This window comes from Eptatretus burgeri, chromosome 7, assembly GCF_056783735.1.
Source record: "Eptatretus burgeri isolate ZD-2024b chromosome 7, Ebu_testis_v1, whole genome shotgun sequence".
NCBI lineage: Eukaryota > Metazoa > Chordata > Myxini > Myxiniformes > Myxinidae > Eptatretus > Eptatretus burgeri.
The window spans coordinates 57,724,171-57,738,817 of record NC_140967.1 but is presented as its reverse complement, the minus strand read 5'-3'; the positions used below and the strand labels follow the sequence as shown (position 1 = coordinate 57,738,817).

General features: G+C 41.1%; 1 protein-coding gene and 1 long non-coding RNA gene across 5 annotated transcripts in view; one reads left to right on the top strand and one right to left on the bottom strand.

The window, feature by feature from the left end:
• The window catches only part of EXOC3 (exocyst complex component 3), a 425,366-nt gene that overhangs the window by 16,741 nt on the left and 393,978 nt on the right, over positions 1-14,647 (top strand). For all 4 annotated transcript variants that reach the window (XM_085888579.1, XM_085888578.1, XM_085888576.1 and 1 more), the window contains 5 exons: positions 57-171; positions 5,374-5,693; positions 6,466-6,583; positions 11,315-11,440; positions 12,292-12,392. In XM_085888579.1, the coding sequence (XP_085744705.1) occupies positions 57-171; positions 5,374-5,693; positions 6,466-6,583; positions 11,315-11,440; positions 12,292-12,392 (780 nt within the window). The remainder of the gene's footprint in view (positions 1-56; positions 172-5,373; positions 5,694-6,465; positions 6,584-11,314; positions 11,441-12,291; positions 12,393-14,647) is intronic.
• On the bottom strand, positions 166-8,640 carry LOC147023322 (uncharacterized). Its single transcript, XR_015060137.1, has 3 exons — positions 8,446-8,640; positions 7,692-7,865; positions 166-525 (listed from the first exon to the last, which is right to left on the bottom strand). It is a non-coding gene; the product is annotated as an uncharacterized LOC147023322 (long non-coding RNA).

Below are 14,647 nucleotides of genomic sequence, written 5' to 3'. Positions count from 1 at the left end.
AAGGTAATCGCAATAAGTACGTTTCCTCATTTATTTTGTTCCAATGTTATGTGCAGTGATCCTACCCTCGTGGTCTCAGTCGTAAGGATTATTGAACGGGAAGAAAAGCTTGATCGCAGGGCACGAGATAGAGAAAAACAAACGGGGTTTGTATCGCAAGGAAGACCCAAGGTGTGTCAATATATCATTTATGAAGTTGACTAGATATTAAAACAATTTGTCTTTTCTGCAAAATATCTTTAGTCAGGATTTCAGCCTTAAATTGACACTGACAAGATTAGTGCTCTACTCAATGAGAATTGCCCATGATTTACCAGTTTATTGCAGTTTATCATCTGGGGTTACAATCCTGGATTGGTCGCCACTCTGACACAGGAAGTTAGAGCAGGCAATGTGCACCAGCGATAGCTTGTAGTTTGTTCAATGTGCCGGCGATAGCTTGCCAACTCTTTGCGACGGACACAGTGGGATCTTTAACATCCACCAACTGATGCCAGCAGAAGGGATGCCCAGTTTATCGTCCACCTGAGATACAGGACACACTAATCAATCACTGCTTGTAAAACATCAGGTTGACAGTTTATAGCTGGGCCGAGATTGAAACCCAGGCGAGACAGGTCAGAGGTGAGTGTGCATACCTCTAGGCCAGTGGTTCTTAACCTTTTTATGTGCTCGTACCCCTTGAGCTTTTATAATATTTCCCCGTACCCCCTGTCTAAAATGACTTACGGAAATAAATGAAATTATAATAATTGATATGAAATACAATGTAATGAATATAATTCTTTATACAATGCGTTGAATACATACAAATATACTGAATACAAAAATAGCCTTTCAAGTACAACCGTACTTACACAGTACACCGACAATCAGACATATTACTAATGGCTCTTTTGTTGTTTTTCATCAATGATCATGCTGAAACGAGGTTCTGTTTTTGAGATAGCCACACGCATATCATCACTTACATCCAAACGATTCCTGGCTTTGGTTTTGATGTGTACGAGAGTTGAAAAACCAGTTTCACGTAAGTAGGTCGTCGCAAATGGCACAAGGACCTCCAAAGCTCTCTCTGCTAACTGGGGGAATGTGTTGAGTTGCGCACACCAGAAGGTATCTAACTGCATTGAATCAAACTCCATTTTGATTTTATTACTGGCTTTCATCTCAACTAGATCTTCTTTCATTTCATCATTATCATCCATGGAATCTCGGTTGAAAACAAATGGGTCCTGCATCCATCCCTGTGAAACAGAAACCTCTCCATGCTGAAAGTATCCCTGGAAGGACTTACTCAGCACATGCAAATGTTCTTTCATTTCAGTCACAATGAGTAATAAATTTTCTGCATTAGAAACTTCATCAAGCTTTGGAAAATTTGCATAGTTTCCAGACCCAATGCGATTTATCCAGATTGGAAGTTTATTAGTGAAGGCAGACATCTTTTTCCCTGGCTGTGATCATGTTCATCCCTGTACCCTGGATGGAGGTGTTCAACTCGTTGAGGTGGCTGAATATATCTGCCAGGTATGCCAGGGACAAAATGAACTTCTAATTTTCAAAGTGCTCTGCCATGCCACTGCCTCGCTGTCTAAGAAACTGCTGGATTTCTTTGTGCAGTTTGAAAACACGAGTAAGCACTCGGCCACGGGATAGCCACCTCACCTCTGTGTGGTAAAGAAGAACATTGTGTTCAGCTCCAATTTCATCACAAAAAACTTTGAAGAGACTGTGATTCAAGTCTTGTCAATTGTTGTGAGTGCATTAAACTTTGTCAGAGGACAACACATTTTTTTCAGTTGTTCTGGTAATGTCTTAGCTGCAAGGGCATGGCGATGCAGCACACAGTGGGTGACTGTGACGTGAGGCACCTCCTTTTTCACACGGGCAGCAAAGCCTGATTTGTTTCCAAGCATGGCAGGAGCTCCATCGGTGAAAAGTGAACCACACATGTCGAGAGTCATCACGTGCTTCAAGAAGAAATCGTTGACGATATTGATCACATCAATTGCTTTTGTGGTTGTTGTCAATGGTTCACAAAACAAGAATTCTTCCACCACTTCTTTCTCCTTCACATACCGCACAAATACTAATAACTGACTACAAAAACTGACGTCTGCTGACTCATCTAACTGAAGACTCACTTTGATAGGACTGGCTTTGATATCGGCAATCACCTGCTGCAAGATGTCTTTACTCATGTCACGAATCCTGGAACAGATAATGTCATTTGACAAGGGTACTTGCCTTAGTTTCTTTTCTACCTCAGTCCCCAGTACTGTTTTTGCCATTTCTAGTGCACAAGGTTTCACCAATTCTTCAGCAACTGTATGAGGCTTTTTTTTCTTGGCACACAAAAATGCAACTTAGTAAGATGCTTGCAACAATGGCTTCTCAATCGGTACAAATCCCTGCTTTGGTAAGGCACCACCACGATCAAATCGTCCCCTTTTGATCTTCAAGGTATTGAAATAATTTCCCGACTTCGCACCCCCGTGCCGATTATTAAAATGTTCATTAAGTCTTGAAGGTTTGAGATTTGCATTTGTAAATACTGTGCTGCAGAGTATGCATTGTGGTCTCTGAGTTCCATCTTTTTCTGTCATGCAAGTGAAACCATATCGAACATAGTCATCATTCCACTTGCATTTCTTGGACATGGCTCAGCACTGAAAATAAATGCACACAATTAGTAAACGAAATTTTGAATCAATAGCAAAAGTAGTGACAAAGTCGTACACAAAAAAACAATAAAATAAACCAATGTCACCCCCAGGGTGACCCGTATCTTGCCAAAAGGTGACCACGTGTGACTTCTTTAAGGTCACACCGAGGTGAACAGAGCTGCTATCCACCAGGAGCGACTCCTTGAGGAATATCTGCCTACGAGAGATTCCGATGAGAATCGTTCTACAGAGTAACCATGAAAAATATGTGTTTGCCTCATAACGTCACCAAATGATGTCATAATGTCTCAAGCTTGACATATCTAGAAAGCACTCATCGAGGTGTTCAATTTGAGGTACTACACAATATGGTTCCTAAAACTTGAAAATTTGACCTTGGGGTCAAATATGTTTGACCTCAGGCGCTAACCATGAAGGTAAAGGCCAATCGCAACCAAAAACTAATCAGCTGAGCGCCAGACCATATACTACATTCCCATAAAGTTTGGAGACTATTCGATTAAAATTACTCAAAGAATAAGGGTTTCATCGACTCCCCTGATTTGCGACAGTGACCTTGACCTTTGACCTTGACCTTCAAAATTTTATGCGCTGAAAGGGACCTCTATAGGTCTCTGATATGCGAAGTTACAAAAATTTCCAATGATAACTGTGCTCTGCAGAGTGATTTATACGTGATTACAGACAAAAAAAAACATATGAAGGTCAAGGCCAATCGCCACCAAAAATTAATCAGCTGAGCGCCAGACCATGAACTATATTCCCATGAAGTTTGAAGACGATCCGATCAAAATTACTCAAAAAATAAGGGTTTCGTCGACTCCCCTGATTTGCGACAAAGTGACCTTGACCTTTGACCTTGACCTTCAAATTTTTATGCGCTGAAAGGGACCTCTATAGGCCTCTGATATGCGAAGTTACAAAAATTTCCAATGATAACTGTGCTCTGCAGAATTTTTTATACATGATTACAGACAAACAAAAAAAACAAACAAACAAAAGAAAAACATACAAGCTGACTAACGTATCTTGCAAAAACTTCGTTTTGGCAAGATAATAATATATTCTAGGACTCGGATCCTAGGATTCTTCATCTCTATTCTTCTTCTTCTTCTTTCGGCTGCTCCCTTTCGGGGTCGCCACAGCGGATCATCCGTATGATCCGCATAGTGATTTGGCACATGTTTTACGCCGGATGCCCTTCCTGACGCAACCCTGGTCGCCTCTTACGACACAGGGATATGGTACACCTATTTTAACCGGGGTATACACTGGCCCAGTACACTGGTACTCATTTCGCCGACCTCGGAAGGATGACAGGCTGAGTCAACCCCCTAGTGTATTAATTCAGTGGCCCAACGGGGCTTGAACTCAGGACCTTTTGTATCCCAAGCCGCTGCCCTAACCACTGCACCAACACCAGGCATGGATTCTTCATCTCTACAAGATGTGGAAAACAAAACAAATAAATGCACAGGAAATCACACAAACTACCGCTTATAATTCAAACCATTTCGCAACTCACAGTGATAAGACGGACCTCCTGGACAGCAGGAGGTATTAACAACACATTTCACATTTACAAATATTATATGTCTTCATATCTGCACCTTCACAATGAAAACCCTTCACAACACATCACAACCCCATCCTACAGCTTCATATTCCAACAAAACCATTCCACTACTACAATTTCATCACAGGACAACACCACAGTGCAGCAACATTATCACTTCTCTTCCCATTGTAATACCTCCTTTGCTGCACAATAGCTTATCAGATCATTGCACCATCTTTATCACACTACAAAACCACTTTCTTGCAATATATCAAACAAACACCACACTGCAACAGTACGAACCTGTTCCTCCGAAGCCCAAAACACAACTGAGCAATGTCCAACTTCCAAGCAACAGTGCCAGTCATAGAACTGAACGTGTATTATACGAGTAAAATTGACAACGTATGAAACACGTTAAGTCTCAAACCGTAAGTACAAGCCAAGTAACACTGTCTTGTACAAATATAATTACATCATAGATTTGAGTTAAAAACGGTAAAGAATTAAAATTAAAGGCTTCCTCAAAAATATAAAATGTATAATATTTGATTATAATATTTTAAAATTATTCATGAGTGGAAACATTTCTTATTAGTTATTTATTATTATTGTTATTATTATTATTGGAATTTAAGTACTATACAGTATTGCATTTGACACCATATATCGTACCCCCTGCTTTGATGCTTCGTACCCCCAGTTAAGAACCACTGCTTTCGGCCATCCTGCAGGCCCCGATTTACAAGAGGCTGGGCAAATTACCGGAAAACCGAAATTCACCTGCAAAATGCCTCAGATTTGCACAAGTGTAATTGTCATTTTCCTGGTGAACATCGCGCAAACGTGTTGATCACATGGACTAATCACCTCCATGTACAACTCACTTTTATTGAACTTGTATAAACTTTGTGAATGATGCTGGGGTCAACTCAACTCGTCCTTTTGAATTAACATTATGACAGTGGGCAGGATCAATCTGCTCTGGTCAATGGGTTTCTTTGTCATTGTGAGTTCAATACAAACAGAGGATTTTACCCAACAGGCATGGTCATTAATTATACCCTGGTCAATCCTGCAAGATCACAAAATAGAAACTGATTTTGTGTTTGCATTGCTGGGCAGGAATGGCGGAAAAAGTGCAAGGAGGTAATGGAGAACACTGTGGCAGCCCGTATTGAAGTGATCCCCCAAGGGTCGCGTAAAGACGATCGCATGTGGCTTGTGCGTCACCTTGAGATCATGCGAAAGTACCTTCTGGAGGATCTCACCGTCATTAAGTTTATGGTTGTCCAGTGCTTCCCTCGAGACTACCGAGTGTTCGAGACCTACTTTGGCCTGTACCACTGTGCGATCTCTGTGCACCTACGGGACCTTCTGTGTGACCAGCTGGAGGGAAATGAGATCGTGGCATTGCTGACCTGGCTCCTGAACACCTATCAAGGGTGAAACACCTACCAGGCGACCACTATTGCATTCTTATAAATAAAAAAAAATCCTTTCGTATGTACATGCAGTTTTATTTTGGTTTTTAAGATATGTGCAGTCGTCGGTGGTGCGAGACTACATCTTTATTCTTAAGCAGTTCAAGTTGAAGATCTTTCACTAGTGGGGTTTTTCTTGCAAGTGTGACCTATGATTTTTAGCCTGCTTCCTCCCCCCCCCACCTCCCCCTCCCTCTGTGCAGCAGAGATGGAGTTCTGCATTCGCTTCTGTGTGTCGTCTGTCCATCTATACAGACCATAACTTTTTTTTCGCATTTGAGCTTTGGTCATCAAATTTTCAACAAACCTTCATTATGAGAATATGGAGAAAATAATTTAAAATCGGGTCAAAATATGAAAGGGCAAAGTCCTAGTGATGATAAATAGCCCTTATTAGCCCTGCCACAGTGCGTCAAGCCAGAGACGCCTCCCTTTTTTTTTTTTTTTGAAATCTCTTCCGTGTTTCTTTATTTCTTTAGCTTGAGCTTCAGTGTGTGTCCAGGCCATAACATTTTCTTTACTAATTGAGCTTTTGTCATCAAATCTTTAACAAACCTTTATTACGAGACTATGGAGAACACAAATTCATAAAATGTGCAATTTTTTTTAACTCGTTTTCAAGTTTAGTACGAGTACAAAGCGGATGCAGACGGGCTTTTTGAGATGCTTTCTAGTTTTTTGGGATTTTTTTGCTTGAGAAATTGAATCTAGAAGGCTGGTTCCTCCATTGCAGGAAGGAGTTGATGGGCCACCCTGACCTGCAACCAGAAGCTAATGTCAAGACTCTTCCTCCCTTGTTACCCGTGGCGGAAGTTGAACGGCTGCTGGACAACTATTTGGCCACTATGCGGGTATGTTCCTCTCACAAAAAGGCTCGCTCTGAACAGCACGTTTTAACATAGGTGTATGAATTCCATATTTGTTTTCCTCTTGAACTTTTGATTGGTACAAATAAATCACCACATGGCAAGAAGGTACGAGAGAAGTATCATTTTTGGCCCTGCTCTCTGGGGCCCTGGGGCAGGGTCAAAAGGTCAAATACCAAAATGTGCAATTGCAGGCACATTTTAAAACTTCCTTTGATGAAACTTTGTGTATGCACACAACATTGAGGGATGCATTAAATATGTAACACTTTTTTTGGATTTTAGCCCCGATTCATGCCCCAGGGGGTGGGGATTTAGGGTCACAGGGTTCGAAAGATTTTTTTTTTAATTCAAAATTTGATATTGGGTCATTCCTTGTGGAACTCTTTGCCCTCTTTCAACTTTGCTTTCGGTGGGAAGTGTGTGGATTTGTGATGTTGTGCCATTGACTTCGCTTTTGTTTGAATCATTGTAAGACGTGCCAAAGTGGTAAGGTTTTTCACCAATTCCCCATTTCTGTCCAATTCCCATGTTCACCTTACCTTTCCCTGACACCATCTTTCCCCCTATTCCAATGTACTCCCACTTTCCATTTCCAAACTTTGTACTCTTCCCCTTTTCCTTCCCTTTTCTCACTTAATTCACCCCTCCTTCTCTGGTATCTGTAATAGATACAGTCCAAATTCCAAATGGGGGGGGGGGGGATGCAGTTAACATTTTGTTTTATGAAATAAGTACGTGTGTGTGTGTCATGGTTAAAATTCATATTTTAAAAGTATTGCAAAACACATCTATGTTGTGTTTATATATTGCATTATTTTGCAATATATTGTGAAGAAGCCTGGTCTTGGCTTAGCGGTTAGGGTGGCTGGCTTGGGGCTTCAGGGTCCTGAGTTCAAGCCTCTATCAGTTTGAACTTCCATAATGTAGGCCTAATGTGCAAACACGCCGGTGACCAAATCCCACTGCTTTTACCTTAATGGAACCTCCAAGTGAAGTACTTGATACAAGTGAAATGTGCACTTTTATAACATAATTTCCAGATCGCAGCATCGACTCATCTCCGCATTTACACAAGTCAATGACTTCTTACCTGCAATATATATTTTTGCGGTTCAGATGTTGCATCAAGGTTTGGTATTGGTGTTGCCCCTGTGTCCACAGGAATTGTTGAATCATCACCCACATATTGCCTGTCTTGTTCGTGCCCGCCATGTCGTGCATTTGCTGTTGGGTTGGTGTCGTCATTGTGCTCATCGTTGGTTTGCTGCAATACCAGAGATAATCATGTAATATCGCAATTGTTTCATCTGTAACATGTCACATTTAAGCCAGATTATGGTTAGGGTGGTGGGCTTGGGATCCTAGAATCCTGAGTTCAAATTCTGCTTGGCTGTTGAAGTAATACCAGGTGGTGTTGACTCAACCTGTCATCCTTCCGAGGTCAGCAAAATAGATGAGTGTTGCACAACGATATAACTTTTGTCCGGGTTCAAGGTCGGGGACGAGGCCATGAGGTCACGTAAGTTATAAAAATCGCCATTTTCAAAACCTATCTAGTCTGCCATTCTGCAAGATATTCGGCAACTGTTTATTGATTATGATAGTAAAAAAATATTATCTTGTATCTAACCGGACAGATTTTTGAATTTCCTTCCCATTTGATCGTCACGTGATCTGTAAGATGGCCAAAAACGCCGATGCGATTCACAAAGAAGGAAGGAAGGAGAAATGAAATATAAATAATATGGAAGAGGCAAAGCCTAGAAGGGAACGTATAATTCTTCTTACATTCGCTTCTGACTTTACATAAAACTTGTTCACAACTGTATACTTTCCAACTATACCGTGGTGTAAGTGTAAGCGCCGCACAGCTGATGATTTTGACGCAATTTCCGGTTACTTTGGCCTGGATTCGGGATCAGCGAACAAATAATGTAAATCGCGATTAAAAAATATTTTTTGATGATGCGGGAGATATCTTTGTTAAAATTAACTTTGGGAAAAAATAATTGAATAAATAAACGATCACTTCTGGTCAAGAATAAAAGAAATTAAAAGTTCCGGAAAGAGTTTCAAAATCACCCCCGGTAATGTTAAATACAAAATAAACACTTCCTGTCATGATCTCCCAGCATGCATCATTCCCCATGAAAAAAAACCGGAAACAAAAAAAAAAACCAGCAACAAAACAAAAAACGGAAGCAAAATGGTCATAGCCAACGACACGGATTCACAATTGCCAAGGTATTGTGTTGTTTTTGTTGTTTCCTATTCTCTCATGTGCACGCGTTAAGTAATATTCACAAGATAGAAATAAAACCCAATCGTGTTTATACACCGCACAGCGTTTAACAACAACCGGAAGCAAAAAGTCATAGCTAACGCCACGGATTCCAAATAGCCAGGGGGTATTGTGTTGTTGTTGTTGTTATTTCCTATTCTCTCACGTGCACGCGTTAGTATTAAGCTCACTTCGTTCGCTATAAAACACATTTTTAGCCTTTTACATCTCTATAAATACTTGACCAATTTTCATTCTGAAAGTTGCATTATAACCAGTGAAGAATAATCTACAGGATTATCATAATCTCTGAGAGCTAAGCCTATTTTTTCGTTTTTTTTTCTACAACCGGAAGTGAAATGTCCCCAGAGAGTGGACGGACCGGAAAACCACGTATTGCACTTACTGGTGATTCTGATGTGTTAATCCGGGTACTAAATGAACAATACATATTTATTAATTATGTCATTAGTAGTATTATCCGAGTGTATCTCTGTGAACTATTTCAATCTAAACGGTTAGTTTGGACTGTTTCGCGGTTACCTGAACTGAACATTGAGAACTTGTGGTATTATAGAGATGACTATCACCCCCACACGGGGGTAATTTTTTTGTTAATGCCATCACGGTTGATGAAGGTTGTGGTCAAATTTCATTGAAATCGTATGTGTAGTTTCTGAGAAGAAGTTGCAAGTATTTGTGGACGGACGCCGCACCATCCCATAAGCTCCCCGGAACTACTTTACAGGTGAGCTAAAAACCATCCCTGGGAATATTATAACAAACGAACTACAGTTGGAAGCTGTCCGGGGCTCAGTGACGATCCTGAAGAGAGCACTCGGCACAAAACTTTGAGAACAGAAAACTTCACAGTTTGTTCCATGAATCGTGACCCCTTACTGAAATTGAGGTGGATACTTTGAGCCTACCCTGAGAGGACTCCTTTCCACATTCTGAAATCCACATATGTAGATACCAATCAATGACACACACACACACACACACACACACACACACACACACACACACACACACACACACACACACACACACACACACACACACACACACACACACACACACACACACACACACACACACACACACACACACACACACATACACATACACACACACACACACATTGCCTTTTATTAGTATATATTTTGAAGAGTTATTGGAGGAACTGTGACTGCATGCTAACTTCAGCAGTTTGCGAGCAATCATACCTCATGTGTAGGCAGAGTGGTACATTATAATTACATGGATGGACTTATCATCTGCGACATTCACCCCTCCTCTCCTCCCCCCGCCCCCTTTTCCACACACTCCTTTCTCTGGACTTGCACCTGTCCTTTCCTTTCATGCAAGCACTATAATACGGAACAAAACAGAAAGAACACAGTGGGAATGGTGAAACGCACTAATAGCAGGATAGATGGATACAACAAAGGGACATGAGGAGGAGGAGGATGAGGAAGAGATGTTGTCAAACAGCAAGAAGAGAAAGGGAAAACCGGTGATGAAACAGAAGAAAAGGAGGGTGGGGGTGGGGAGGGACTCATTAACCTTGTGCAGTGACCCTGGATTTAGGGAGTTTTACCAGAAGTGGGTTACTAACAGACCATGTGTGCCCTGTTTAACCCTGGGGGGGGGAGGGAAGGGGGATAGAGCAAGGCAGAGGGAGCAAGTTCAGTACGGAGGTGGTAGCAGTGTAAAATTGTAATGTTTGTCAGTGTGTTTTTGAATGTGGATGTTGAGGTCCTTTGCAAGAGCTGGCACCATTATGCTATTTGCTGCGAGGATGTTTGGAACCTTGGAACTTTTTCTTTCTTTCAGTGACTTTTATTTTGGAACCTTTGTAACCTTTTCTTTCCAAGTGACTTTTTAAATTTATTTATTGAAACACTGAAACCGTGTGGATCGTAGTACATTGCATGTGGCAATTAACTATGAGGGACATATTTATTGCACCAATTCACATTTTTTTTACCATATTGTTTAAGTGCTATGCCAGTTAAACAAGTTTCAAACATTCGCTTCATCATTCATTTGTTTCTCTGGAAAGATCATCAAATGTACTTCATGAGCTTGGTGTTGGCTTAACGGTTAAGATGGCTGGCTTAAGATCTCAGGATCTTGAGTTTGAGCTCCTGTCGTTCCGTTAATTAACACTACGTGGGTTGACTCAGCCTGTCGTCCTACCGAGGCCGGCAAAATGAGTCCCGGCTTTCTGGAAACGGGGCACTGCATCAGCAGCACAGCCACGCTCCCAGCAGTAATGCAACCAGCAGGCACAGGCTGCATGTGAAATAATAATAAATGTACTTCATTTTATGACTTTGCTATCTGTGCTGTGCAAGCACACCATTATTCTATTTTATTTTTGGGCTTTTTTTTTCTGGTTTGAGCTTTTGTATTGTGTCTTGCAGTCCAACATCGTGGGCTGGATGCGCAAAGCTCTGGATACAGATGAGAAGGACTGGATGAAAGATCAGGAGCCAGAAGGTGACCATGATGGCTATTTCCAGACAACTTTGCCCGCAATGGTCTTCCAGGTGGGAATACGATTCTCTATTTTTCGTTGTTTGGCTTTTGGGCTTTTTGTGGGCCATGGACTGTGAGCAACATTTGTTTGGTCATTCACTTATTCGTTGATTCTTCTTAGCTCATTACCTTCATCATTTATACATACATACACCCAGTTTTTATTTTAATTTTTAATACTAATATGGAGGAGCAGAATATCTGTGGGAAGCGTTTCTGATAGAACACATTCAACCTGAAGGGGCAAGGGGTTGGGAAAAGAGGTGAGAGGGCAGGAAGAGGAAGACAAAAATAGAGCCAGCAAAATATTTGATTAAAAAAAGAAAATGAGGCCACCAACTTGCCTGAGCTGAGCAAGAAGCAAATCATGAGACTTTTACTCCTGTTGAGACATTGCAGTGACACAGAAGGGCTTGGATTTCAGTGTCTCAAAGGTGGCAAGACAGAAAGCAACAACACTCATCCACAAGTTGAGGGGGTGTGGGTGGGGGGGGGGGGTCGGTGGGGGCTATATTCCATGACATTTACTGTAGATCGATAAAGGCCTGGTACACCATTGTAACCTGAGGGTGGCAAAGGAATACTTGGTATTGCGTATAATTACAAGGTTGGAGGCTCGCTTCCATTGCACCATATATTGCTCCACAGCTATGAAGCTTATTGTCCTGCATTGCCATTATTTTAGACAAATTTTTCAAATCTGATTTCCAGTAGGGAAAAGTCCCGGTTTAAAATTTTGGAAATATACCAGTGTTAGGTTATTCAAAACCTCGCAGACTGTCTCTAATTAATTGATAGCAGGTATTTCAGAAACAGATTTTGGTTCTGAAAGAATCCTCTCTGATCATTGTGATTCTTTCAGATGATGGAACAGAATCTCCAGGTAGCTGCTCAGATTGGAGAAGAACTCAAACGGAAAGTTGTGATTCTTTGTCTTCAAGAGATGAATACCTTTCTGAATAGGTAAGCATAATTATTTGTGTTGAAGATCCAGATCTGTCAATCAATATTTGCCTTTTTGGGGGTTCTTTAATCCGCTGCCGGTTTCACCAGAAGGCTTCACTATAGGTTTGCTATCCGTCCATCCGTCCCACCTGTGGTTTTTCAGAATTTTTTTCCCCACACCCTTTAAAGATATTCAACTGAAACTTGGTGCATGGCTTTATGATGATTAGTTACAAAATAAGTTTGAGTTTCACGGTGTTTCATCAATTTTTCATAAAGCTTTGCCCGTTTTGGACATGGAAAATATCACATCGGTAGGGGACATGTATTGCAAAGCAATTCTCTCTCGCTCTTGTGTTAAATTGTCATAGGCATCGTTTTCCTGTTACTGCTGTACAGTTTTAGGGTCTTGAGTCGATATTGTATTGGGTCACGGCAGGAAGAAGTTGGTTGTGGTACACCTAGGTGCGGATGATGTAGGGAAAGTTTACTCGGAGGTTTTGAAAAATAGATACAGGATATTGGGTAAGTGGCTGAAAGCAAAGGGTTGTGAGGTCATGTTTTCTGGGATCCTCCCAAGATTAGGAAACAATATAGAAATTATGAGCAGAGCAATAGACTTCAACCAATGGCTGGAAGAATGGTGAAAGGAGGAAGGTTTTACAATTAGGAAGCAGTGGGAAGCAGTGGGAATCAAAAACCAATTAGGAAGCAGTGGGAATCATTTAGGGGACAAAGGGAGTGTTTCTGGAATGATGGCCGTATATGAAATAGAAAGAGGGCAGCAAGGTTTGCAGTGGGAATTGAAGGAATTCAGGCTTTTATAGGTCAGCGGAGGGTGGGGAAGCTATAAAGGAAGGAATGGATGAAGTAATTGGGATGAGTAAGGCCAAGCAGGAAAATTTAATTTCAGGAAGGGAAAAGTTAAACATATTCTATACCAATGCCAGAAGTTTAAATAATATGATGAAAGAGCTTGAAGCCAAAGTGGATAGCGAGGAGTACGATATAGTTGCAGTGCGTGAGACATGGTTTAAGGAGGAGAGTAACTGGAGGACAGGATTAGAAGGCTACAAGGTGTATCGGTGTGATAGGAAGGAGAGAATATGAGGAGGAGTAGCAATCTCGGTAAAGGACAGCATTGTATCAAGAGAAAGGGGTGACATTGAGGAAGGAATTAATGTTGAGGATTCTGTATGGGTAGAGATTAGAGATTGTAAAAACAGTAAGATACTGGTAGGATGCTTTTATAGGGCCATTTGTATTTGCCCTATAAATACAATAGATATTGTAATCTTTGCACCAATACGTCCCGCTCCCACGGGAGTTTTTATTTAATGGTCTTCCATTAAAAATGGAATTTATTATTCCATTTTCCATACCAATATGGAGGAGCAGAATATCTGTGGGAAGCGTTTGAGCTTCACCATGATTATCACAGTTTGTATTTGGTGCTTTATATATAAAGCTGCATCAGCATCAGGTCCTCTTCTTGGACCAATCAAACTAGCAATTTGGATGCTGTGGATCCTCCACCTTCCGGGTGGGAAGGAAGAGTAGGAAGGAGGAGTACATGAAGAATTCAAAAGGGCATGTGGTAAGGGAAGAGTATTGATTATGGGGGATTTTAACTTCCCAAGGATAGATTGGGTCCAGGAACAGGGAAAGAGCAGAGCAGATGAGGATTTCCTTGTTTTATTCCAAGATTGCTTTTTAATCCAGTTTGTAGAAAAGCCCACGAGGGAGAGTGCAGTGTTAGACCTCATTTTAAGTAACGATCCCAATACGATGGAGGAGGTGGTGGTTGGGGAGCATTTAGAAGCAAGTGACCATAACATTGTGTGTGCAAAGACTCTGTTGAGGGTTAGAGTTCAGGATAGTAGGGTAAGGCTATTAGATTTCAGGAAGGAAAACTTTGAGGGTATGACGATAGAATTGGGTGATGTAGATTGGGAGACTCTATAACAACAGGACAATCAGCATCAGAAAAATGGGAAACCTTTAAGGACCAAATGTGTAGAGTGAAGAGAAAGTACATTCCAATGAGGTGTAAAACTAGAAGTAGAAAGAGACCAGGGTGGTTGAGTGTGAGATAAGGAATGCTATTAAGGAGAAGCAAAAGGCATTTATTATGTTTAAAATAACAAGGCTGGAGTTAGATTTATATCACTATCGGAGTAAACAGAGGCAAGTGAAGAAAATAACTCGACAAGCCAAAAGAGAGTATAAGAAGGACATGACTAACAATTAAATATTAAACGTAATAGCAAGGC